Source organism: Antechinus flavipes, chromosome X (genome assembly GCF_016432865.1).
Source record: "Antechinus flavipes isolate AdamAnt ecotype Samford, QLD, Australia chromosome X, AdamAnt_v2, whole genome shotgun sequence".
Lineage (NCBI taxonomy): Eukaryota > Metazoa > Chordata > Mammalia > Dasyuromorphia > Dasyuridae > Antechinus > Antechinus flavipes.
The window spans coordinates 7844895-7872363 of record NC_067404.1 but is presented as its reverse complement, the minus strand read 5'-3'; the positions used below and the strand labels follow the sequence as shown (position 1 = coordinate 7872363).

Below are 27469 nucleotides of genomic sequence, written 5' to 3'. Positions count from 1 at the left end.
AAGATAGTGGGGGGTCTGCTATTTCCTTCTCCAATGTATCCTCGTTTAATAGATGAGGAACTGAGATAAATAGGGGATGAGTGTCTTGCCTAGAGCCCCCAGCTAGTAATCGATGGAGATAGAAGTTTTAAACTCACATCTTCCCAACTGCAACATTGATGCTCTATCCACCGCCCGACAGAACATTAAGCAAACAAATAGGTAGTTTACTGCAACAATTAATGGTGGGAATGATCCCCACAGTCACAAAACAGTAAAAATAAGAGTAACAACTTCTAGAAGGAGGCTAGGGACTTGCAGAGATTGAGCTACATGGAAAGTTTGGGAGTCCCGATTGCAGATGCTCCTCTGCCCCCACTCCCTCCCCTCCAGCTGGAATAAAGATAACAGCCTGGAGGAGTGCTTTCTTCTATGGCAGCAGGGAGGCTGATGTGTTGTTACCCAACAAAAACCACTAAGTTGCTATTTTCTTCAGAATTTTTGGTGCCTCGTTTACAAAGCTGTTGACTCTTTTCATCATTGTCTTGTTTCACTTTTACTTTTATCTCCAATTTTTCCTCTACCTCTCTTGCTTGATTTTTTTTTGAATTGTTTTTTATTTATTTTTAATAGACATTGCTTTATGAATCATGTTGGGAGAGAAAAATCAGAACAAAAGGGAAAAACCATGGAAAAAGGAAAAAAATAGAAAAAAGAAGTGAACATAGCACGTTTCAGTTTATAGTTCTTTTTCTGGATGCAGATGACATTTTCTGTCCAAAGTCTATTGGGATTACTTTGGATCACTGAATCACTGAGAAGAACCAAGTTGATCATGGCACAACCTTGCTGTTACTGTGTACGATTTTTTCCTGCTTCTGCTTGTTCAGCATCAGTTCATGTAAAATTTTTCTGGCCTTTCTAAAATCAGTCTATTCATAATTTCTTATAGAACAATAGTATTCCATTATTTTCATATACCACAGCTTATTCAGCCATTCCCCAATTGATGGGCATCTACTCATTTTCCAGTACTTTGCTACCACAAAAAGAGCTGGTACAAAATTTTTTGCACATGTGGGTCCTTTTCCTTTTTTTTTTTTTTTTTTTTTTTTTTGTGATTTCCTTGGGTTACATATTGCTTGATTTAAAAAAATCCTTTTTGAGCTCTTTCCTGACCTAAGACCAATTCATAATTTTTCTTTGAGGTTTTGGATGCAGGAATTTGACTCTGTTGTCTTCTTCTAATTGTGTATTTTGATCTTCCTTGTCATCATAATAACTTTCTGGGGTCAGAATTTTTTTCTGTTGTTTGCTTATTTTCCAGCCCATTTTTTTTGATTTTTAACTCTATGCTAAAGTAGGACTCTGCTTCCCAAGTGGAAGGAGCACTGTCCCAAGCTTCAGGTTTTTTGTGCAACTATTTTCAGAGGTAATTCTGAAGACCTGTAAGTTTTGGACTCTTACAAGGTGTGTGATCTAGGGAGAGGTATGTTTACTACTCTCATGTACTGTGCACTGGTTTGTGAGCAACCACAAGCCCTCTTTTCAAACCTGGAACTGTGATCATTGTCCCTTCTATATAGCCACAAGCTGGGCTCTGCTAGTGCTCCTCCTTGGACTGGGACTAAGATCCAGGACTTTGACCCACATCCAAGTATAGGCGATGAAACAGTCTTGCCACTGGTTCCAGAGAAGGGACCCCTGTAAATCTTCCAATTTATCGTCCAATCCTCTTACCTTCTGTGGGCTGAGAGCTCTGGAAACCACCTCTGATATTACCGACTGAGTTGCACAGCACACTTTTCCTGCTGATTTTCTAAGTTGTCTTAGGCTGGAAAATTGTATCAAACCTCTACCTTTTGTGGGTTCTGCTGTTCTAGAGTTGGTTTCGAGTCATGATTTAAAGGTATATACAGAGGTTTGAGAGAACTCAGGGGAGGCCTTTACTCTACCACCTTGGCAAATTTTCCTTCTTCCTTGATTAATCAGGATTCCCACCATGGCTGTTCCCAAATTTCTCCCCCTTCTCAAGTCTTCAATGTCTTCTTACCTCAACCCCCTTAGTAGAGGACCTTACTTCCTATTTTACTGAGAAAAGCAAAATAAACCCCTGTGAGTTCTCTCCCCCCCTTCATCTCTCAATCTCAATACATCTTCACCCATCTTTTTCCTTTATTCCAGGCTCTACTTGTGCCCTCTTACCTCCTCTGGAAGCTTGCCCCATTATTGATTCTCTTGGTCATTATCAACCTCTCTTCTCTGAAAGCTTCTTCCATCAACACAGATGCTTAGTGTTTCTGTATCCTAAAAGCAATAACCAAAACTCTTGCTTGATCCTGTCATCCCCTTGACTTCTATATCTGACCTTAATTCACTGCCAGACTCCCAGAGATCTTATTTCTCAGTTCCATAAATTCTGGCTTCTGACTGTGCTGCCTATACAAGGCTACCTACCGATACTTTTGTCTTCAAGATCATCCATGGTCTCCTAACTTGCTGCTCAGTCAGTCCCTTAGTCTTTTCTCTGTTTCCACCTTTTTCAAAATCTCCACTTCTTTTCTGGATATTTTCTTGTCCCTTAGCTTCCATGAGATTACTCTCACTAGAGTCTTCTCCTACCTGGCTGGATGCCGTGGTTGTCCTCCAAGGTCTTTCCTTCACCCCTCTTTTTTTCTCTCCTTTACCCTCACTCTCCTCCCCTATTTTCTTCTCTTCTCTTCCTTCTTCCTTTCCTTTCTGTTCCCTTCTCTTCCTCCTCCTCAACTCCCATGGGTTCAATTATCATCTCTATTCAGATGATTTCTTAATTTATACATTTAGCCCTAAACTTGCCACATATCCACTTGGATGTCATACATCTATATCTATATATTTCTCCCATTCTCTGCATTCCTAGGTCCTCTTCTTAATTTAGGCTTCTCCTGGATAATAGCAGTCATTTCCTTCCATCCTTGCCCTTCTTTAATCTGTAATCCATACAACTAACAATCTAAGAATGAGTTCTCATAATGGGACCCCCACCCCGCTCAAGGACTCCCTACTACCTCTAAAATAAGACAGAGACTTTTGAGTCTGGCATCTCAGACGCATTTCACATGGCTCATCTCATGTGCTCCATATTCCAGCCCAACTGGACAACTAGCTCTTCTCTCACCGACATTTCATTTTCCCCTTCTGTACATTTCTCCAGACCAGCTTTCTCTTGTACCCTCTTCCCCCTTTCCCCAGACCTGAGGCTCCCTTCACTCTTATTCAGTAATGTTCAATGATAAGCTTTCCCTGACTATTGTATCCTAACTTGACAGTTTGGAAGGAACAGGAGAAGTCATCCAAGGCCAACTCCTTACTTTCTATTTATGGAAACTGGAGCCCTGACAGGGGAGGGCCTTTCCCTAAAGCCTCAGAACATGGGAGGGTGAAAGGGCTTGCTCCCCTCCAGATTACCTGGAGTCATTTGTCCACTGGCTAGCTTGTCACCTAGCATTGATACAGGGAATGAGGTTTACAAAATGCTCTACACACACACACACACACACACACACACACACACACACAGTTATTATTACTATAAAAGTTGATCTGTACAACAACTATGTCAATGCTATGATTATCATTCTCATTTTAGAGGAGGAAACTGAGGTAAACAGCAGTGAAGTGACTTGCTTGAGGCAGGATTTGACCTCAGATCTCCCCTACTCCAAGAATGTCTGCATCAAGACTTTGCTCCAATGATCCCTCCTTTTAATTGCATTTATTAGCAGATGTGGAGTTCTAGTCTCCCACCCTGCCCTCTAGGTAGAATGCAAAGACCTTGAGGGGAGGAACTTGCCATTGTTTTTCCCGTCCCAGAAATTAGGCACAGTGAAATAAAAAATAAATGAATACTAGAAGTGTGAGGATGGAGGAAGGATGGCAAAGATCACCAGACCGTGCAGTGTAGCAAAAAGATATTGAGGACAAGAGATGAAAAGGGATTGGACCATAGGAGACAGAGGACAGAATGGAAGAAGCTTGGGATTTAAGGAAGCCAAGGAGGTTAGTGGAAAAGAGAGAGAACTCCCCGCATGGCAGATAGCCACAGTTGAGGTCCAGAGATGGAGGGACTTATTTGTGGGACAGCTCGGGAGGGAACGGAAGGACAAGGGAAGGGGACGCACACAGGAGTGAGAGGAGAAAAGGTGAGTACATGAGCGCAAGGAGAGAAGGGGATGAGTAGGGAGAGGTGGGCATCAGAAATGGGAAGAGGGTTTAGGAAAGGGCAAAGTGAAAGGGCTGAAGCATAGTGTGGGAGGGGAGTCAAGGTGCAGGAGAGGGAGGAGGGCTGAACTGCAAGAGGGAAGAAGGAAAGGGTCGAAGGTGCAGGTGATGGGGGAGAGGTGAAGTGGGGGATGGCCAGCAGCTTGAGGACATAAGGAAATGAATTGCAAGAGGAAGTTAACCTTAAGAGAGGGAAAAGTGAAGGGGAGGATGTGTGGCAGAGAGGGGAGAGTGTCAGGTCTCCAGGAGGAAGAGGAGAAAGAGAAGAGAAGGACTGCTCCGGGGCAGCAAAGGAAGGAGGAGGGGACAGAGGAGAGCTGCTGATGGGAGGCAGTATCAGGAAGCTTGGACTGAAGAAGGGCTGGAAGAAGGGCATGGGCTGCAGATGTGGGAGGCCCATCTGTAGGGATGCTGAACCTCCTTGGCCCTGGGGTCAGCAGATCCTGGAGATGAGATGGCCCAGGCAATAAAATTCAGGACAGCCAAGGTGTTTGTAATTTAGATAGCGTTTATTCTCTCTCTCTCTGGGTAGAGTTCCATCCGGAACAGAAGTAGAGACAGGCTTATAAGCATCCTTGTTCAGCCTTGCGGTTACAGTGACTCGACTTTCCACTTACAAGGGGGAAAATAGGGGGCTTACAGATGTCTGACATCGTTAGGCTAGCATTCTGTCCGAACAGAGTTGAGCAAGCACTTTGTAAAACACTTCCCTTGATTTAGTTTAAGCCCCGTTTTCCTATAAGCCCCAGGCCCCCCGACCCAGGACTGAGGAGGGGCCAATCTTTCATCCATTTCAGGGAAATCCAAGCCAGAGCCAGGAAAAAGTCTCACCCATGAGACCTCTTGGTGCCCTCGGTCTGGCATGAGCCATCGAAATGGGGTTTTCCCAGCCAGTGCTGGATTCTGACTCGCTGCTCTCAGCCTCTTCCCCACTTGCCAGGTTGCTCTTCGTCTCCCAGTACGGCCGCATTGCTATTGCCTTCCTGTGCTCGGCAGTGATGTGAGAATCTGCGTTCTGCTCGCCCTGAATCTGGCCATTCCCTTCCTTCTGCCTTTAGGGGCCAGATACAACGACCAGACCAATTACATGGAAAAGCAAGACGATGAAGTCGCCCCGGGTGCCAACTACACGTACGTGTGGCAAGTCCTGAAGGAGAACAGCCCCATGGACCATGACCCACCATGTCTCACCTATTCCTATCTTTCTCATGTGGACACAGTGAAGGACCTGAATACAGGCTTAATTGGGGCTCTGCTGGTCTGTAAAGAAGGTACTTGGGAAGGAGGGAAGGGTAGATGATGCAGATGGGTGATGGGCAGGGAAAGGTAGCCCAGAAAGACCACAGAAGAGACTCTCGCTGAAGGGACTCAAGGGGCATCTAGTCTTCATTCTTCCTTTGACAGAGGAAGTCACTGAAGCCCAGATAGGTTAAGTACCTTGCCCAGGATCACCAGAACCTCAATGGCTGGCCACAGTCTGACGTCTCTTACTCTAAATTCCCATTCCCTGGGTTGGTTCCTTTGAGAATGGGAGGAACAGACTGAGACCTCGAGCAGGAGGAGACATCTTTCCTTTCCCTTATTGGAAGATGTACTCTGTTGCCCCCAGTGCTACCCACGATTCCATCCACACCTACGTTTGGGCTTTGGCCGCCTTCTTGGGCTTAGGGCTTGCCAAGAAACGTCCTTGCCTTGGCCCGCCTGTGGTGCCCTTTATTTTCAGCCAGTTGGCGTGTCTGGGTTATGTGTAAAGTAACAAGAAATGAATATCTTCAACATAGGTACTTCAGTCCCCACCCCCCTTTCCATAAGACTAAAGAGCAGGAGGAGGCTTCCTTTGATGGGAGACTTTTGTGTGGCCCTCTTTAACCTCCCTTTTCTTTTCTTTTAGGAAGTCTGGCTGGAACACAGCACTTGCAAGAGTTTGTGCTGCTCTTTGCTGTTTTTGATGAAGGTGAGAAGATATCCCTTGAGCAACTGTTGAGAGCTTGCTCTACCTGAGAATATCGCTCAAGACTTGCCATTGGAAAACACCAAATACCAACTGGGGCAGAGAATCCAATAGGGAATGGCGTCAAGAAGGGCCCCCCCCCAAGGATTAGAGGCATCGGAACTGGTCACTCAGAGTCATTCTAAGTTAGAAGGGACCCTGAGCTGCCAGAATCCTCAAAGCCATCAAGCCCAATCCTAGCTTGACCAAGAATCTTCTCTACCACATCCATGACCCATGGGCATCCGTTCTCTGCTAGAACAGCCCCAATGTTGTGCTGAGCATTCTCTTGCTTCTATTTTTGAACAACAGAAATTTAAAAGGTGTATCAGCTAGGAATCTGTTGTCCCTGGATTTTAGACCAGGATTCAGAGGTTCAACTCCCTTTCTCAGACAACGTCACCTCCTTCGCCAGCAGTTCACTTCTCAAATATACTTTTCTCTTCAGTAGCTATTGCTCCAGATGGTATATAAGAGTAACTTGTGACCGACCCCCAAAGTCTTCAGTGGAAGGCTGAGGGAGTGTCTCTTAGACTCCCCCTGCAGTACCCATTTGAATCACCCCAAATGGGGAGTAGATATGTGATTTGTCTTGGGAGGCTCTCTGTTGGCTTTCAGCTACAGGAGGCTCTTCTGTCATCCCTATCACATTGACAAAGAGCTACTTCTGCACTTTGGGAAACACTGGCCCCTTACCACTCTCCACTGTACTTTGCTTCTTCTTTGTCCCTAAATAAGCTTTGCCCCAATGGCCTCCGAATCCGTACTCAACCAGGCCTTGGAAAATCAGTGTCTGCTTCCCCCTACAGAGTCCCAACTTCTTCTTCTTTAGCAGGACCCTTGCATCTGTTTTCAATTTCCAAACATCTAGCTCTTCTTGTTCTTCTCCTTTCTTCTTTGGGAACACAGTTCTGCTCTCTGCCTTCCTTCCTGCCAAGAGTCAAGTTTCCTCTTTCCAAGCTCAGATCTCTCCTTTCCCCTTTAAAGTCCTGCTTTCCTTTCCTTCAGAAGATTCATTATCCCCCCAAATCTGGAGCATGGAGAGTCATTCTTTGAGTCTCCCCTTTCAAGGACAGAGGAAAAGCTATAGATAAAAAAAATTTTGGACGTGGCCAAAATACAAACATGGTCATTAAATTGTTGAAAAGACAAGAACTGGTTCTGAGGGACTTAAGAAGGTGCTTAGAGATGGGGAGAAAGTGAGAGGGGAACTCTCCATAAGGTACCACTGACCAGATTGAATGCCATCCCCCCTGAAGACTTCTAACTCAAGGAGTGGCTAAGGGAACTTTCACCCCCTCCAGGGCTGCAGGAAGGGGGACCCTGTCTGTTGATCGATGGCCCAAGCGGTCCCGCAAAGACTCCAGACTTGGCTGGAGGTGGAGTGGGGTTTGTTCCTTCCGGTTGGGCATGAAAAGGCTTTCCTTTTTAGGCAGTGCTTTTGGACTGTATTCCCGGGATTCGGCATTGCTGGAAGAAATGATGGTTCTGGGATAAAGCAACCTACTGAGCATCTTCTTTTCTTCCCCCTCAATCCCCAGGGAAAAGTTGGCATTCAGAACCAGATGAGACCGAGACACAGGCTCAGATGTACGAGTCCAAAAAATTGTACCCTAAAGTGCACACTATCAATGGCTATGTGAACGGCTCTTTACCAGGTAGGTAAGAACCTTCCCACAAACTCTCAGAGGTCATTTCTGCCTAAGCCAACGAATAAGCGAAGGAGGAATAACGCTTATTCCATGTTATAATTGGTTGCTCAGCACCGGGGGCACAAAGACAACACAAACCCAATGTTGGCCCTCCACAAGCTTCTGTTCTGGTAGTAGATACGAATGTAACCAGAGAAGTACAGAAACACGATCAGACGAGAAAGAGAGCACTAGCCATCATAGGAAATCAAGGAAGGCTTTCTGTAAGAGGTGCTTGGCACATGAATTGATTCTTTTTTTTTTTTTTTACATTTAATTTTTATTTCCTTTTATTTTCCCAATTACATGTAAACAAAAAATTTTAACATCCTTTTTTTTTCTTTAAAGTTTTGCATTCCAAATCCTCTCTCTCCCTCCTTTCTCTTGCACCTTCTTGAGAAGGTTCTACATGCTGCAATCGTGCAAAACATTTCCATCATTAGCCATGGTATAAAAGAAAACCCAGACCTCCATCCCCCAAATCACAAATGAAAGACTCTGCTTCCATCTGCATGGCAAGTCCATTTGTTCTTTCTCTGGAACTGCATGGACAGGAATTGATTCCTGGAGAAAGCTCGGGAGTGGAAGGAGCACGGATGAGGAGGAAGTATGTTTTAGACATTTGCAGTCGGTGCAAAGGACAGAGAGGAGATGGGCTGCAAGCAGACCAACCTGATCGGCATGTAGATCGTGTGAAGGGGAAGATGGCTGGCAAGCCAGCTCGGAGTCCCCCTGTGAATGCTGAGTCGCTTCCCACTGCAGGGAAGCAATAGGGTCAGAATTTGAGTGACTCGGGGAGATCTGGATGGGTGATACTGCCTTAGAGAAGGGAGAGGCAGGAGGCAGGAAGACCGGTTAAGGAGGACATTGGAGTGGTCCAGGTAATAGGTGAGGAGGTAGTGGCCATGGACCCTGAGAGAAGGGGTTGGATGTGGGAAATGCAGTGGAGGTGAAAATCACCAGACTTGGCAACCAATTGGAGAGATGAGAGGGGAGGAGGGAGAGAGGAGAGTCTAGAAGAATGTCCGAAGTTGTGCATGTGAGAGGATGATTATACCTTACGGAGAAATAAGGGAGGAGTTTGCAGGTTTAGGAGAAAAGAGAGAGTTCTATTTAGGTAGGTTGGGTTGAGAGAGAGACAGATTGAGACAAAGACAGAGACAGAGAGAGACAGAGAGACCGAGACAGAGAGAAATAGAGAGAAAGACAGACACAGAGACAGAGACACAGAGAGACAGAGAGAGAGAGGAGAGACACAGAGACAGAGAGAGATAAAGAGAGAGGGGGGCACTGAGAGGGGAAATCCTGGCCCTCCTCACTTTTCCCTTTAGCTCTGTGGTAAGTTAAGCCTGTGGCTGCCAGTACCCACTATCCTCTTGGCTCAGCCCATTCCTAGTGGTGGCTTCTTGGGGTCTTGGGGATAATCCCTGAGCTGCTGCCCAAAGCACAACTGGCCCAAGCTCTATTCTCCTGCTCCTGAGGTCCCCAGCTGGCCTGGGACCCACTTCTACAGGCACCTTCTTTCTTACCCAGCCCCCTGCATGATCTCTGATCCCCTTTCCTCTCCAAAATGCCAGGAACTCAGGCTCAAGTCTCAACTTCTGATGTAGGACAATGCTTGGGGAGGGGGACGGGCAAGGAAGGGAGCTCTCCCTTTCTGTGGCTCAGGAGAGTGAACCAGCAGGGAGTGAGGCTAAATTTGCTACAGCTTGGGCTTCCCTGTTTAGCACAGAGCTCAGTGGGGGTTTATGGTAAATGCTTAGTCCATGTTAGGAAGGAAGGAGGAAGGAGAGAAAGAAAGGAAGAAAGGAGGGAAGGAAGGAAGAGAGAGGAAAGAAGGAAAGAAAGAGGGAGGGAGAAAGGAAAAAAGGAGAGAAGGAGGGAAGGAAGAAAGGAAGGAAAGAAGAAAGGAAGGGAGGGGGAAAGGAAAGGAGGGATGGAAGGAATGGAGAGAGGGAGGGAGGGAAGGAAGGAATAAAAGAAAGAAAGGGAAAAAGGAGGAAAGAAAGGAAGGAAGGAAAGAATGGAAAGAGGGAAGGAAGAAAGGCAGGCAGGAAAGCAGGCAGGCAGGAAGGAAGGAGGGAGAGAGGGAGGGAGAAAGGGAGAGAAGCACACCAAAGAAAGGTGAAAGGACAGAGGTGCTAAAGCTGAATTAGATCCAGTCTCAATTACAGAACCCTCCTGTGGCCTTCTGTGACCCTGACCCATGGTTCTCTAGATCGTAGGAGAGATATCTCCTTTATGAAATTTTGAAGTGGGGGCAGGCATGCCTGGGTCTTTGAATACTCACCAGATTCTGAATATCCCAGAGATCCTAAAAGAGCAAAAAGGGCCCACATATGCAAAAATGTTTGTAGCGGCCAGAAACTGGAAAATGAGTGGATGCCCATCAGTTGGAGAATAAGTTCTGGTTTATGAAGTTATGGAATATTATTGGTCTATAGGAAACGATCAGCAGGATGATTTCAGAGAGGCCTGGAGAGACTTACAGGGACTGATGCTGAGGGAAGTGAGCAGAACCAGGAGATCATTATCTACCTCAACAACGATACTATATGATGACCAATTCTGATGGACCTGGCCATCCTCGGCAATGAGATGATTCAGGCCAGTTCCAATAGTTTGGTATGGAAAACGCCATGCTCATCCAGAGCTGGAGACTGAATGTGGAACAAAGCATAGTATTTTTACTTTTTCTTTTGTTTTGTTCTTTTCTTTCTCATGCTTTTCCCCCTTTTGATCTGATTTTTCTTGTACAACATAACAAATCTGTTTAAAAGGATTGTTTATGTTTAACCCGTATCAGATTGCTTGCCGTCTTGGAGAGAAGAGAGATAAAGAAGGGAGGGAGAAAAAATTGGAACACAATCTTACAAAAGTGAATAGCGAAACTATTCTTACATGTATTTGGAAAAATAAAATACTATTGAATACTTATCAGAAAAGACCATGACTGGCAGAGGGAAACAGGAGGCCATCCCACTTTAGAGCTTAGGGACACAGGGTAGGATGGGGAAGGCAGGCAGTCCTCTTGGGGACATGAATAGGAAGGAGGAGAGGCAGAAAATAGCAATCACCTGACTGTGGATTGGAGCTGGAAGCACTTTGGCCCCAAGGACCCAATGAAGGGGGAAGAAGATTGGGGGACAGGAGTTTGAGGTCTCCTTTTTATAATTTTTTTTTTTTTTGGAAATAGATTCTTACTTGTGCCACCTTGAGGTTAGTTGATGAATATATTCAAATCATTTTTAAAGTTGTCAGTAAAACTTTATTTTTTCTTTTCTCCTCTTATCTATTTTTTTCTTGTTTGCTGAGGCGATTGGGGTTAAGCAACTTGCCCAGTGTCACACAAACAGTGTCTGAGGTCACATTTGAACTCAGGTCCTCCTGACTTCAGGGCTGGTGCTCTATCCACTGGGCCATCTAGCTGTTCCTCCTCGTATCTATTTTTAAAATTTTATTTTAATAGCATATTATTTTTGCACATGTGGGTTCTTTCCCCTCTTTTATGATGGGGATACAGACCCAGTAGAGACGCTGCTGGATCAGAGGGTATGCACAGTTTGATAGCCACTAGGGCATAGTTTCAAATCGCCCTCCAGAATGGTTGAATCAATTTACATCAGTGACACTTTAAAAACGAGCATGTCCATCCACATCATCTTCAAATGCTCAGCACCATTTAATGATGTCCTACTCTTTCTCTGGCTGCCTGAAATGTATTTATTTATTTATTAAAGCTTTTTATTTTCAAAACATCCGCACAGATAATTTTTCAACATGGACTTGCAAAACCTCGAGTTCCAACTTTTCCCCTTCCTTCCCCTCACCTTGTCTCCATAGACTGCGAGTAATCCAATATATGTTAAACATGTAAAAATATATGTTAAATCCACTATATGTATACATAGCCATACGATTATCTTGCTGCACAAGACACATCAGATCAAAAAGGAAAAAAATGAGAAAAAAACCCCCAAATGCAAGCACACAACAAAATGAGTGAAAATGCTCTGTTGTGGTCCACACTCTGTTCCCACAGTCCTCTCTCCGGGTGTAGATGGATGCCTGAAATGTAACTGAGATGAATGGATCATGGACCCTAACAGCAGCGCCTAGATGACGGTCCTGATTCAGCACATGCTCCAGGGAGATGAATTCTGATTAACATACGATGTAAAATGGAAATTGCTCCTTTGATCACTGGGACGGTTTGTACATGACCTCCTTGTTCTTCTTTGTAATCCTACTTCCTGTTACTGGTGCCTTATGCTGGCTGCATACTTACTGTACTGAGTAGTGTATGTGTGTGTATGTGGGGGGGTGTCGGGGGGGACTAGATAAGCCACAATTTGTTGGGGTTTTTTCACTTAATACTATTTTATTTTTCCAGTTACATGGATAGTTAATTTTCAACATTCATTTCTGTTAAGATTTGGAGTTCCAATTTTTTCCTCCCTTCTTCCCTTCCCTCTTCCCTGTCCAAGACAGCAGCAATCTGGCGTAGGCTGTACGTGTCACAGTCATGTTAAACATATTTTTGTGTTACTCTTGTTGTGAAAATAAAATCAGAGCAAAAGGGAAAAAATCATGAGATAGAAAGAAAAAAAGTGAAAAGTGTATGTTTTGCTCTGCATTCGGTCTCCACAGTTCTTTTTCTGGATGTGGAGGGTATTTTTTATCCCAAGTCTATTGACATTGTACAAGTCACAATCTGAATGCACCCCCTAGACTGGGAGTTTCGGAAGGTGGGAACCTTCTGTTCTGAGTTCCTCAGACAGGGCCGGCTGCTCAACAAAATGGAGCTTCCTACTGTGATGGTCTCTGACCTTGACTTAGAAACAGACTTGAGACAAGAGCGCAGGACCTGGGCCAACCTGGGATGGGCTAGATGGTGAAAGGAAGGGAAGAGAAAGGGGGAGCAAAAGGAAAAGAGAAGAGGAAAAAAGGAGAAAGGGTAGGAAGGGGAGAAAAGGGAATGAGGAAGAGGAGGAGAGGAGGAAGGGGAAAAGGAAGAGGAGGAAAGGGAAGTGAAGAAGAGGGAAAAGAGGTAGGGGAAGAAGGGAAGGGAGTATGGAAGGAGAAGGCTAGAGGAAGAGGAGTCTGCTTAGTCTATGTCTTCTAATATGCTGATATACATGTATAGCATTTCTTCTGAATGGAGGGTCTTTGAAGTTAAAGACGGTTCCACCTTTGGCTCTGAAGCCCAGTGCTTGGCACAGAGGATGAGGTTCCAGAATGTTTGTTAACTGGTTATCAATCTCAGAAAAAAATGTCATTTTCATTATTTTTATTTGTTCTACTATTATGTTATTTCTTCCTAATCATTATTTTGATCAATAATTACCATGCTTTTCCTGTGCAGACCTGTTAGTGTGTCACGGCAAGGCGGTCCATTGGCACGTGATCGGCATGGGCACCGCTCCTGAAGTCCACTCGATTTTTCTGGAAAGCCACACGTTCCTTGTGAGAAATCACCGCCTTACCTCTCTGGAGATCTCGCCAGCCACATTTCTCACTGCCCAGACGCTGCATATGGACACCGGCCGCTTCCTGATGTTTTGCCAGATCTCCTCTCACCAACATGGTAACGTCTTAGGGTCCCCTGCTGAGATCCCCAAGAGAATTGTACAATAGAAGAGTCCCTAAAGAGTTGAGGTTTGTGGGGCAGTTAGATGATGCAGTGGGTAGAGCACCAGCCCTGCAGTCAGGAAGACAGAGTTCAAATCTGGCCTCAGACACTTAACACTTCCTAGTGGTGTGAGCCTGGGCAAGTCACCAATTGCCTCAGCAAAAAAAAAATTGTTGAGGGGTGGAAATAGAGGCTGGAGATATTGTATGTATGGAGATACAGGTATTGGGGTGTGTAGGTAGACTGGGGGGCGGGAGTGGTAGAGATGTGAGATGGGTAGAGGTGGGAAGTGAGCAGAGTCACAGATTCTCCCAGCGGGCCTCTTTATAATGTAGCCCAGTCGCTACTATAGCAATCTGAACAGTGCCGGTCACCTCCAAAGTTGAGGACAAGCCCACTTCTCAGGCATTCTGTTCCCCATTGAGTGTTAGAATATTGAGTGTAAGAATAACTGTTGAGCGTGAGAATATTTCTTTCCTTTGGCCAAGCCTTTAAAGTTGTTCCTTCACCCCTTCCATCCCTTGCTCTCCATTCTGTCCTTTGGGACCAGAAAGAACGAGAGTGATTCCTCTCCTCCGTGACAGATCTTGAGATGTACCTTACTTTTCTCTTCTTCCTGGCTAAATGGGACCAGTCCCTATTCCATGGAATGGAGACTTTTCTGCATCTTGGCCGCCCTCCTCTGGACCCTCTCTAGCTTAGCAGCGTTTTCAATATGTGGTCTCTGGAACTGAACCCAGTCTTTCAGAGGAGGTTGGCCAAGGGCGGAGAACCTTGAGATTGTCATCTTCCTAATCCCAGCAATTGGAGTTCTCTGAAGGCAGTTCAGGACCTCGGGGAGCCAGTCTTCCAGCCATCAGTTTTTACCCACTGCTGCCTGATGGGGAGTGGGCAGTTCCCACACATTTAGAGGTCGCCTTTGGAAATAGGCGTCCGACAAGCTATAGAAAGACAATTTCCCAATGACCCAGAATCTCTCAGAGTGGAACTTTTCCTATTATTGCTCATCCCCTGAAGCCTTTCTATATCTTTACCTTCTAATATCTTTTTTAAAATACCTTTTAATACCTTTTTAAATACCTTTTAATATCTTTATTTTTCCCAGTTCCATGTAAAACAATTTTTTACATTTGCTTTTTTAAAACTTGGATTTCCAGGTTTTTTGAGATCATCCTGCTCATCTTTTCCCATAGAACAATACTATCCAATCACAACCACACGCCACAATGTATTTAGCCAATCCCCAATTGATGGGCGTCCCTTCAATTTCCAAGTCTTTGCTCGGAGAAAAGAGCTGCTATAAATATTTTCATACGTATAAGTCCTTTTCTCTTTTTAAAAAATCTCTTTTGCAAAAAACAATTTAAAAAAAGAAAAAAAAAACAAAAAAAATCTTTGGGGATTCATGCCTAGTAGTGGTATTGTTAGGTCAAAGGATGTACATGATTTTATAGTCCTATCTTTTGGCCACTTCCTGATGTTCCCCAGATCTTCTCTCACCAACATGGTAACATCTTGGGGTCCCCTGCTGAGATCCCCAAAGAGAATTGTACAATAGAAGAGTCCCTAAAGAGTTGAGGTTTGTGGGGCAGTTAGACGGTGCAGTGAGTAGAGCACCAGCCCTGCAGTCAGGAGGCCCTGAGTTCCAATGTGATCTCAGACACTTAACACTTTTTTTTATCAATTGGGGAAAGGCTCCAAGCGTTTCTAACGAGAGAAGAGCACGGTGGAAGAGTTCTCTGGTCCCCTTCAGCTTGTCACCCCCATCTGTGATCAACTGAATTTGTGGCTAAGTGTCCATTTCATTCCCAGATTAGCTTGCTTCCTTCTCTCAGCTCAGCTATGAGCCTCTATTCCTCCTTCAGTAGAGCCCCAAATAAACACAATGATCCTAAATCTCCAATAAGAAAAGCTACCAGTTTGTGAACAATTGCAATGAGCAGGGCTTCGTTTTAAACACAGGTGACAGGCAAGAAGTAATTCTATGTGTTCCCAGATTTGAAATGTTCAATCTTTCCCCTCTTGTTTTCCTGATCTCTCGGTCTCTTTCTTGAAACGAGGAAGCCGTGAGACGAAGACTGAGTTAGTTCCAGCTGAATGATGATGGAGATTCTGGGGCCACACCTGCATTTCAAAGGTGCTAGATGTACTGTGGGCAGCTAGGTGACGGAGGGGATGGAGTGCCAGACCTGGAGACTTGTCTTCCCGCGTTCAAATCTGGCCTCAAACACTTAACTAGCTTTGTGACCCTGTACAATTCACTTCACTCTGCCTCAGTTCCTGATCTGTCAAATGAGCCGGAAAGGAAATGGCAAAACACTTCAGTAGCTCTGCCAAAACCCCCCCAAATGGAATCACCCAGAGTCAGACACATCTGAAAAATGACTGAACAACAACAGATGATGCTAGCTCATCCAGAAACCATTCCTGGAAGATGTTGGTCAATGGCAACATCTACTGGTCTAAGTGGGATATTGCAGCCTGGTCCATTAGCTAGTTCCCATTATGGAAGTAAGAGGGGAAATGTTGGGGCTTTGAGTTGGAGCTGGGGAATCCCCAGGCAGTGGAAATATTGCTGTAGCAATAAGTGCAGTAAATGTCAACAAAGGCAGAGACGATGAGGGAAGACCGAGGGGGGGGGGCCAAGATCAAAATCTTTTGACCGTGTCCCCTCTTGAGAAGAAGGCGACGTGGGAGCAGGTGCTGAGAGATTGTGCTCAGCTGGGAGTTATTGCCCCAGAACGTTCGGGGTAAAAGTTACTGAGAAATAGAATTAATCATCTTTCTGCCTAGCTAGCCATGCAATTATAGGGATGAGGTTTCTTTTTAATAGTTTGACAGGAACGAAGTAGCATTTCTTCAAGAACTCTAGCTGCACCCCCACCCTCACCCCAAGGCCCTTTCCTGGCTCAGCCAAGACTCTATGTTAAGACCCCCTGTAGACCGAAGGGTGGTATGAGAAGGGGGAGCCCCTCGGGCTAGATCAGGGAAGCTGGAAGCCTTGGGCAGGGAGAGCCCACACAAATGGGCTTGCCCTCAGGGAAGAATCCAGGTGGAGGAAGGTTGAGATTTGGGCTGTCAAAGAGGTGAGGGCCATGGGAAGAGCAGCCTCCATAGTTGGGATCTGCCCAAAGGGGAGGTCAGAAAGTAGCCGGGTGGTTTGTTGGGAGAGTTGCCCTCATTTGTCTTTTTATACCCCAGATGGCATGGAGGCCTATGTCCATGTGGAAACCTGTCCCGAGAAGCCCCTGCTCAGGATGGAGAAAGAGTCAGGCATTTACTATGATGACTACGAGCAGGACACTGAGGTGTTCCTGTTGCCCGAGGCTGGTGATTCTCCCTTCCTCCAAGCACGGTCAGTGGCCAAGAAGCACCCCAAAGCGTGGTTTCATTACATCGCAGTACAGGAGGCAGACTGGGACTATGCACCTGCAACCCTTGCTGAGCCCTCAGCCAGGTGAGTGGGGACCGGCCGGAGGAAGGCCACAATGGGCCTCTCTCACTTGGAGTCTGACCCTTTTCTCTGCTTGCTCTCTTGGTCTTTGGAGTCAAAGACACTTCCCATCGCCTCAGAATAAGAGACCCTTAGGTGGAGCTTGTGCAGCTGAGGAATCATTTCCATTTGTTTGGGTAATACCTAGAAGGTGGAGCAGGACCTGAGCAGCTGAGAGTGGACAGGTATTATCCAGCCGCTGTCACCTTCCTTTTTCCAGTCCCGTGTGGCTGTGCTATGGGGCAAACAGCACTGAGTAGTGAAAAGGATGCTGGATTTCAGGGTCCTGCCACTTTGTGCCAGTGTGACTTTAGGGAAATCATTTCATCCTTCTCAGATTCGGTTTCCTCGGTTGTGAAATGTCTCCTTGTTTGTAAAACGGGCGCGATAATACCTGTAGTCAATGCCTTATGCCTTTGGGATGCCTGCTCCGGGGTCCTTGTCAGCCCTTCTTCCTATGATTCTGTCAGCCACATAAGTTTTTAAACTAGATTTCAGTCTCTCGTCCCTCCCTTAGGACTTAAGATGGGAGCTTCGTGTCAGCCTCTCATCTTTTCTCCTTCTTTGCAGAGACTCCAAAAGCCATCATCTGAACAGTCATCCTCAAAGGGCTGGCAGAAAGTATAAGAAAGCCCGGTACATGGCCTACACAGATGAAACCTTCGAGACTCCTCAGTCTAGTCAACACGAATCAGGCATTTTGGGACCTTTGCTTTATGGAGAAGTTGGGGACATGCTCTTGGTAAGAAAGGGGGGGAATCGGGGAAACTGAGCTGGAAAAGCCAAGGGTTACATTTGAGTCTTAGGCCACACCTGCCCATTCGTATGACTTTGGACACTCCTTGAAAATGAGATGGTTGAACGAGTTGATGCCCCTTTCAGTTCTAAATCTGGCCTCTTTGATGTCTGACTCAGGGCCAAGAACTGATCCTGTTGGCGCTCCACTGGGGAAAGCTTTGTGTTGAAATGGAAACTTAATCTTTGTTCTTTGGATATGATTTATTCAACCGACCGCAAGTTTACCTTATTGACGATCGTCCAGTTCACATTTCACTATTCATGAGAATAGAGGCAGCTGCGGGATAGCGTCTTAGTGTAAGGAAGAGATGAGGGTTCAAGTCCTGCCCTGATAGATTCTGCCCCAGTATATTCAATCTAGGCAAATCACTGAACCCTAAGTGCTCTAGGCCTCAGCTTCTTAAACTGTGCTTCACAATCCTATATGGAGTCTTGTAACTGAAAGTGGGGGTCTTGCAATGATGATTCATTATCAGTAAATGTTTGAATTATATACTTTTTTTATTTGTGTAAAAATGTCTTCAGTAAAAAGGAGTCACAAGGAGAAAAAGCTTAAGAAGCCCTGGTCTAAGACAACCCTTTGAACTGCAGAGAACATGGTGGCCTGAATTGGAAGATAGGGTTTATTCGAGTGGCAATTCCACATATTGCTAATCATTGGTCCAGTCTTTATTCCTATCCAGAAGAATTCCAGATGAGACTTGCTCAGATTCCCTGCTGACATCCAGAAGTGCACAAAAGCTTAGAGACTGTGTGATGGAAGGCTTGTGTTAAAGTGGCAAGAACACCGGGGTTTGAATCAGAAACCTCGGGTTCAGATCTCAGTTCGGGCAGGTCATCTTTGGGCCTTAGTTTCTCCTTGATAAAATGAGGAGGCTGTATCAGGTGACCCCTGAGGGTCTATGCAATTTGAGATCTGCAGTGATGCTTGGAGCAGTCTGCCCATGGAATATCGGTAGGCGTTCAAATGAGCCAGAATAGAGGCTTGCTTTATTAGTCAATCAGAAAGATAGAAAGAGCATGGGAAAATGCAGAATTTTTTGTTTCCTTTTTTTTGGAGAGGTGATTGGAGTTAAATGACTTGCCCAGGATCAACAGCTAGGCAGTGTTAAGTGTCTGAGGTCAGATGGGAACTCAGGTCCTCCTGACTTCAGGGCCGGTGCTCTATCTCCTGTGCCACCCGGCTGCCCCAAAATGCAGAACTTTGGGGGATGCGGTGGACCCCCGTGCTTGGAAGCAGAGCGGCATGGCATAGGGCTGTTGCATTTTGGAACCTGATCAGATAGCAGCAGCAGCGTTGGCCAGAATCATGTCAATTTCAGGATGACCATACTGAGGTAACAAAGAAAGAGGGGCCTGTGCCAGCTTGGTTATTACCCGGTTTCATTAGCATTGATTAGGTTAATTGGGGGATTACTCACAAGGGTCTTGGACTTGTTGAATTTGAGAAGTCTGCAAGACACTCCCTTAGAAAGGTCCAATAGTCAGTTGATGACGTGAGACTAGAAATCAAGAGAGTAAGATTAGGGTTGGGTAAAGAGATCTTAGAATCATATCTGTAGAAATGATACTTGAATCCATGGGAACCAGTGAGATCATCAAGTGAAACAGTATGGCTAGACAAGAGAACTTAGGAGAGAGTTTTGGGGGGCCCCCCATGGCTGGTGGGACCAAAGAGAGGCCATCCAGGTAGAAGGAGAATCCAGAGAGCTCAAGGTCATAAAGACTTAGAAAGAATCTCAGCAAAGAGGGTAATTGACAGTGTTAGGAACTTCCCGAGAGCTCAAGGAGGATTGAGAAAAGTCCATTAAATTGGGGAATTAAAAGATCATTGGTAACTGTGAAGAGTAGAGTCAGTATAATGATGAGATCAACAGCAAGGCTTGGCTGGGGCATTAAAAGAAAGCAACTTTTTTTTCCAGATTTTCTCCAGCTTGAGTCAGGAGCATATGAATAGGAGTGAAAGTAACAGATGGTCAAAATAATCCAAGACTTGCCAGGGCACGCTCAGTGACAAGAGAAGAGGGAGAAGGCCTTGATTATAGGGGACAGGGCAGAATGTAGCCAGCTCTCCAAGGACTTGAGATAGAGGGAGGGGGAGAGTGTGGCCAGAGCTTGGGAAAGAGCTGGGGAGTGAGACTCCAAACAGGCCCAGCACGTGAAGGAATTTCAGTCCCCACCAACACAAAAGCGGAACAAGATCAAGGCTACCAGCAACTCTGTGTATAGTTAAAATGGGCTGGGAGGGATCGGTATAAAGGGAGAAGGGAGTAGACTGGAGAGTTCTGAGAGGCAGGGATGCTGGAGGCAGCTCTCTTTCTGTCTCTGTCTTTGTCTCTGACTCTCTTTGTCTGTGTCTGTGTCTCTCTGTCTCTCTGTTTCTGTCTCTGTCTCTGTATGTCTCTGTCTCTGTCTCTCTCCATCTCTCTGTCTCTCTTTCTGTCTCTGTCTCTCTGTCTCTCTTTCTGTCTGTCGCTCCTCTCTCTCTATACAACTATGTATACATGTTTATGTCTATGTATCTATATGTGTGCATGTGCGTGCACGTTCATGTATATGTATGCACACATGGCTTGTGTATAGGTATTTCACACGCACACACATGTTCAATGCGTGTACGTACGGTGCCGTGTAATGTGTTGGTATGTGTAGGTATACACGTGTGCAGTTTGTGGATGTACATGTGCATGTATGTTTATGTATGGGTGTGTGTTTTTATATGTGTATAAAAGGGTATGTGTGTTTGTATGTGTGGATATATATGTATATGTGTCTATAGATCTGACTGCATGTTTTATGTATATATGTAACGAGGAGTAGAGTTGAAGAGAAAAGTCGTGAGGGAAGAGGGAGGATTCGGAGGAGAAAGGAAGGAGAATATTGTGAGGAGCAGTAAACAACAGGTGCCAGAAGCTTGACTGGGTAACAAATTTGGATTGGACGGACCACACAAAAGGAGAGGTTTCTGGATGATGAGGAGAGAGAGCCAGAGCCTGGCAGTGGCCCTGGGGAGCAAGCAGTGTTCTGATTTCCCCACCACGACCCGTGAATTGTGGGTAGGAGTGAAATTGCAGCCCGTGCTGGAAAAGGCCCGCAGGGAAGCTGTCATCCAGGGGGCCGGGTTGCACTGAGAGCAAGGAGCTGGAGGGACCAAGGAAGGGAAAGATGAGATCCGCTTGGAAGAGGCATCTCCAGAGAGCACGGTAGGAGGGGCCGGGAGAGGTGAGATGCGTGCATTTGGGTGGGCATTTGGGGTAGAGAGAATGGGCTTCATCCAATGACAGCTGGGAGGGGCCGATTTTCTGAGATGAGGAGCATCTGGTGGATTGGGAGTATACTAACTACTGAAGTCCAAGGAGATCATCAGTGGTTGGAGAGGGATATATTGAGGGGGGCAAATGAATTGACTGTTCAAGACTCCCCCTGGATGTCTACGGTGGTCTCGGGGGATGATGTGATATTCTGGGAAGCCAAGAACTGGAGTCACGGCAGGCAGGAAGGGGTCACGGGACGGTCTGGGAGAGGCTGGCTAGAAGGCAGGAGTTGACGGTTAGAGAGGAACGTGACCCGGGAATGGCTCCAGTTTCTGGGGATACGAAATTAAAACAATAGAGAGGAGATTCCAGTCTACTGGGGGATTTGACATGCCAGCAACTAGGTATAAACATGCTAGGTCCAGGATAGACCGGAGATTATCTCAGAGGGAAGGCCCTGCATGAAGGGGCATCAAGAAAGACTTTTTTCAAAGTTTTAGCTGGGATTTGAAGGAAGCTCGGGAAGTTGGGAGGAGTCGGTGAGGAGGGCCAGAGGGCCAGACATGGGACACAGCTGAGATGCTGAAAGATAGATGGTCTTGCGGTAGGAACTACACGGAGGCCAGAGTCACTGCACTGCTGAGTATGGGGTGAAGGGGGAGAGCTTGAGTAAGGCACAAGAAGACTGGAAAAGTAGGAAGGGGTCAGAGTATGAAGGGCTTTAAAAAGCCAAACGGAGTAGTTTATGTTTGCTATTGGATGCGCTAGGGAGCCACTGGAGGTTATCCAATAGGGAAGGTAACACGATGGGACCCTTGCTTTCGGAAAATCACTTTAGTTCCTGAATGGAGCGTGGATCGAAGTGGCGAGAGCTCTGAGGCAGGCAGAGTGCCCCAGAAGCTACAGCAACAGTCCAGGAACGTGGTAAGGAGGGCCTGCCTGGGAATAGTAGCAGGATTAGAGAAGGGGAGTATCTGGGAGATGTTCGCAAGGTACATATGACAGATCTCGGGACGGGGGTGACGGCAACTGAACTGAAGCTGCCGTGGCAGGCTCGGAGAGGTTTCAGAAGAGAGGCCGTTCAACTGTGTGTGTGAATTTTTAGCAATTGCTCATATAGAAGAAAGATTTAAAAAATATTTTTTGATTATTCTAAATCTAAACATTGAGGGACAGAGGGACAGAGACAGAGGTAGAGAGACAGGGAGGGAGGATAGAGCTGTCCAAACTGACAGAATTCCTCCTGCCCCCATCCCCTGCCCCGGAACAACTCTCACATTGTGAAGGCCCAATTTAGAGGATTCCTAAAGTCTATTTCGGAGCTTAAGGATCAGTTCCCTAGACAGTTTGATTCATTCAACAAAACAATCATTACTTAACTTGAGAGCCACCCTTGAAGAAGCATTTTCCTGCTCCTTTCTACCTAGCCCAAGGAGGACAAAGGAAGTAACTCGCATTAAGTGAAGCCAAAAAGCTGCTTCTTCCTTCTCCTTGGAAAGGAAGGAAAAAAAATCAAGATGATATTAAGCACCTACTATGTGCCAGGGTCTGACTGCACTATGCACTTTACAAATGTCTCATTTGATCCTTGTGCCAAACCTGGCTCTGGCTTCTATTATTATCCAAATTTTACAGTTGAGGAAATCGAGGAGTACATTTATTGAGGCCTACTATGTATCGGGCACTGTCACGAAGAGAAGCCAAAGACAATCCCTGTCTTGGAGGAAGATAGAATTTAATGAGGGAAGACAACACATAGACTTTTTTTAAAAAATGAAAGGGGAAGGGAAGGAGGGGAGCTAGTAAAAGAATGCAGCCTGTTAGGAGATGCTGAGGGGGCTGTCCTGGGCCCCTTCCTTAAGCAGAAGATACATGGGAACTTTCTGAGGTCCCCCTTCGCCCTGGCCATTCGGGAGTGGGATACTGAGGAGATGTGACTACAGACTTGATGTGATTTTGCCAGTAGACAGCAAAATGTATAGTTCTCGCCTGACCCTCCTGTCTCCGCCCACAAGTCCTCACGATTGGCCTCCCTCACTCCGGCGGGCCTCTGGGGCCGGGGCAAGAGAGCCTCGGGTCTCAACCTAAGGTTGTGGGTTCAGTGGGAGTGGGGAGAATGCTCACGGCTCTCCGGAGACAACTTGGGGACGGTTTATCCAGGGCCCCACAATGCGTGTCTGAGACCAGGTTTGAACTTGGCTGTCCCTGACTCTGGGCCCAGCTGGTCCACTGGCCCATCTACTATACTCCCTAGCTGTGTCTTTGGATTCACTCCTTACCCTGATCCCTTCCTGGCTTGGGGAAAGAGGGGGCGGCTTTTAGATGACTAAATCTAGGGTCCATAACCCTGGCTAGCGACCAGCCTAAGCTCCTTTCAGGGACGGGAGAGGAGGATCAGATTGTTTCAGAAGCAAACTTTATTCTCCATCTTTCCTCACGAGGGAGCCAGAGAGCTAGTGGGAGCTCACCAGTGAGCCACTGGGTGACTGCAGTGTGTGTGTGTGTGTGTGTGTGTGTGTGTGTGTGTGTGTGTGTGTGTGTGTGTGTGTGACTGATGGAGCCCAGATTTAGAGCTGACTGAATCTTGGAGATCACCGGGGCTGACTCTTCTCATTTTACAGATGATAAAGAAACGGAGGCCCAGAGAAGGCCTGTGACTGGGAAAGCAGTAGGGTTACCGAGGAAAGGAGTTTGGAAGAGTCCATTAAAGGAATATGTCATGAGGCCCGAGTAGGCCATCGACTGGGGGGTTAGATCCATAGGGGACTTAGCAGACTAACTAAAGTTAGCTATAGTAAGGGGAAAGGCGCCATTGAAGGGATGAGAGGGAGGGAGAGAAAGAGAGAGAGAGGTCGGTGCTATTCTTATTCCCATTTTACAGGTAAGGAAACTGAGGCAAACAGAGGTTTGGTTTGGGTGGTTTTTTTAAGTGACTCAACCCGACTCATACAGCTAGTAAGTGCCTGAGACTGGATTTGAACTCTGGTGTTCCTGACTCCAGGCCACCCAGCTGTCCCTAATTGGTAGCTTTCAGTTTTCAGGGTCAGATCTTCCTTCCTTTAGTCTCCCGTTTTGCCTTCTCTTAGGATTTGAACCAATGTCTCATTTATCCTTTCAGATTACATTCAAAAACTTAGCAAGTAGACCATACAACATTTACCCTCACGGCCTCACCGGCGTCAGTCCTTTGCACTCGGGGAGACTGCCTAAAGGTAAGAGTGTGGTTGGGCTGTTGGATCTGGGAGCTTCGGTCTTTATACCTAGAGGGCCACAGAGGCCTTTCAACCCCTAACATTATAACCCCTGAATCTTGCAATTAAAGAAACTAACCTCAAGGTCTCACTTCTTAAATTGAGTTGAATGCTGGGTGAGGCAGCCTAGGATGAGGGAACTGAGGAACTAGAAGGTGGTCGGTTGTCCAATAATCTCTAGTGTCCTAAGGGTAATTGTGAAATCCCTTCTTTAAAAATATCCCAAGAGAATCAGAGTTATTGTCAAGCTAAGTCTTTCTAAGTACCGACAGAAAAGGGAGCCTACTGCCCAGAGCAGCCCGGGAGAGACGTGGCCTTGGTCAGTCAGCCAATAAACATTTATTAATCACCGACTATATGTCAGGCATTAGAGTAAGTGTTGGTAATGCAAAGAAAGGGAAAAACAAATCTTTGCCCTGGAAGAACTCTAATGGGGGACACACAAACAAGCTACATGACAGATAAATCGGAGATAACAAGCAGACAGGAAGCACTGGAATTAAGGGGGGGTCAGGAAAGGCTTCCTCTAGAAGGTGGCACTTGAAAGAAGGCAGGGGAGCCAGGAGATGCACATGAGGAGGGAGAGCATTCCAGGTATGGGGGGCGGACGTGGAAAATTCATGAAGTCCAAAGATGGGATGTACGTTAGAGGAAGAGCAAAGAGGCCCTTGGCGGTAGATACCCGAGTCCTGGGCGGGACATGTAGAACTAGAAGTACTTTTAACAGAAGACTTGGAAACGTAGTTGTCGTTTGGCCTTTATCTGAAGAGATCCGGGACACGAAGCAGGTGATGCCAGAACACAGTGAATTGGATTTAAGTGAGGCGGGCTGTTCAAAGTCACCAGCCTCGATTCTTGTCTGTAAGGCTAAACAGAACATTTTCTATTTGACCCTAGAGCTGGTCAGGACCCGCTGGAGTTTATCGAGTAGGGGTGACATCGTGTGATCTGCTCTTTAGGTAGATCACTTTGACAGCTGAGTAGAGTAAGGAGACTTGTGGCAAGTGCTCCCACCACTCTGTGGACCCACTGCTCATGAGGAAATGCCGGAATCTGTGATCTTTCCTCCTCCAACGATTCCACGCCCTCCAATGGTCCCCGTGGAACTGGCTCCTTTCCTCTACTGCATGGCCTGATTCTTCTAGTCTGGAGGATATGGTCTGGGTGGATTACTACCCAGTAGATGATGAAGTTCTCCAGACATAGCAGAAAAGATCCTTGGGCCACACGAGGGGGAGGCTCTCTCCACAGTATTGATGGAGGCTTCCATTAAAAAGCTAGATGATCTTACCGTCACCCACAAATGCCCCACTTTCACATTCAGAAAGTCCCTTATCTGACATAACTATTGGCTTTCTGCTTTCTACCTCTCCTGCCACACGCATACACACATTCAGACTCACCTTCAGGATCAAATCCAAAATACTCGCATGCTCAGATCCCTTCACCATCTAGTCTCCCCCACACTTTTCCTCTTCTCACACCTTACTTCCCACGTATATACTCTGTTCCAGCTACAGTGGTTACCTGGCTGTTCTGTGGATGAGGCGTTCCATCTCTTGACTCTGGGTCTGTCCCCCATGTCGGGAATACTCTCCGTTCTCATTTCTTGTCTTCCTTCGGGTCCCAGCTAAAATCCCATCTTGAGGAAGCTTTTCCCAACTCTTCTTAATTCAAGTGCCTTTCCTCTGTTCATTATTTTCTATTTAGCCTGTATGTGGATTGTTTGCACTTATTTGTTCACACTAGATTGCAAGCTACTTGAGGTCTTTTACCTCTTTTTGTGTCCCCAGTACTTAACGTAGTGCCTGAATTTTGTTGTTGTTGTTGTCTGGTCCTTTTTCAGTCACATCTGATTCGCTGTGACCCCAACATAGTGCCATAGTTCTTGGCAAATATGCTGGAGTGCTTAGCCGTTGCCTTCTTCAACTCATTTTAGGCTCAAGTATTCTATCTACTTCAGCGCCTAATTGCTTACGGGAACATAATAGGTGTTTATGAAATGCTTATTGATTTACTGACTGATTTTCTATCTCCTCTTTGCCTTCTAATTCTAAGAAATCGTGGCAGTTTTCTTTTAAGATTTCTTGAAATAGGGTCTCTTTTTTGGTCCCTGAGCCTAGAGTCTTTCTGAGTTCAAAGCTGGCTTCAGACACCGTGTGACCCTGGACGAGTTACTTAACCCTGTTTGCCTCGATTTCCTCATCTGTAAAATGAGCTGGAGAAGGAAATGGCAAACCACTCCAGTCTATTTCTAGAAGAACTTTAATAGGACTTCTTCTTTACCTACTAATTCAAGTTTATGTAGTATTGAAATTAATCATTATTTAAACATTTGGTAAAATTGTCACTTGTAAATCTGTCACAGGTCTGATCTTGGAATTTTTTTTTCTTTTCAGGTTAATTTATAACTTGTGCAATTTCTTTTCTAAGATAGGATTTTGAAAATATTATTTCCTGTTCTATTAAACTGGGTGTTTCATATTTTGTAAATATTCATCCATTTCATTTGGGTTGTCTGTTTTATTGCCATAAAATGAATTGAAATAGCTCCTAATAATTGTTTTTATTTCTTCTTCATTGGTTGGGAAATTAGCCTCTTCATTTTTTATATTCATAATTTGGTTTTCTTCTTTTTCTTAATCAATAATGAAACTATTAGCTAATGACATCCATTTTATTGATTCTTTCCTTGATTTACTCCCTATTTTCCAAGTCAGTTGTTTTTCCTTATTTTACATTTTCTTCTATTTTCTAAGTCTTTTGACTTTATTTTAGTATTTCTTGATTCTCATGGAGCTTCTATTTGGCCTATTCTAATTTTCAGAGAATTATTTTCTTTGATAAAGTTTTGTACTTGTTCCAAACTGCTAATTCTCTTTTCATATCTTTCTTCCCTCTCTCTTGTTTCTTTTCCCACTTTTTTCCTCTACTAGTCTCATTTGTTTTTCAAAATCGTTTTTTTTTTTTAGCTCTCTCTTGTTTCCATCATTTCTACCACCATTGCTATTGCCGCAGTGTGTTCGGGGTTAGATCCCAATCTCAGTGTATGCAGACCTCTCTGCCCTTTTCCCAAGTGGTCCTGAGCTAAATAAATGATTCACTCTGACTTCTTTTTGGC

General features: G+C 45.6%; 1 protein-coding gene across 3 annotated transcripts in view; it reads left to right on the top strand.

Moving 5' to 3' along the window:
• The window catches only part of F8 (coagulation factor VIII), a 154900-nt gene that overhangs the window by 25524 nt on the left and 101907 nt on the right, over nucleotides 1-27469 (top strand). For 2 of the 3 annotated variants that reach the window (XM_051968894.1, XM_051968893.1), the window contains exons 4-10: nucleotides 5298-5510; nucleotides 6131-6193; nucleotides 7771-7887; nucleotides 13286-13507; nucleotides 16754-17009; nucleotides 17616-17787; nucleotides 24216-24309. In XM_051968894.1, coding sequence (XP_051824854.1) covers nucleotides 5298-5510; nucleotides 6131-6193; nucleotides 7771-7887; nucleotides 13286-13507; nucleotides 16754-17009; nucleotides 17616-17787; nucleotides 24216-24309 — 1137 coding nt within the window. Of the gene's footprint in view, nucleotides 1-5297; nucleotides 5511-6130; nucleotides 6194-7770; nucleotides 7888-13285; nucleotides 13508-16753; nucleotides 17010-17615; nucleotides 17788-20434; nucleotides 21047-24215; nucleotides 24310-27469 lie in introns of those variants that run through there. The other variant, XM_051968895.1, reaches the window with a different exon arrangement.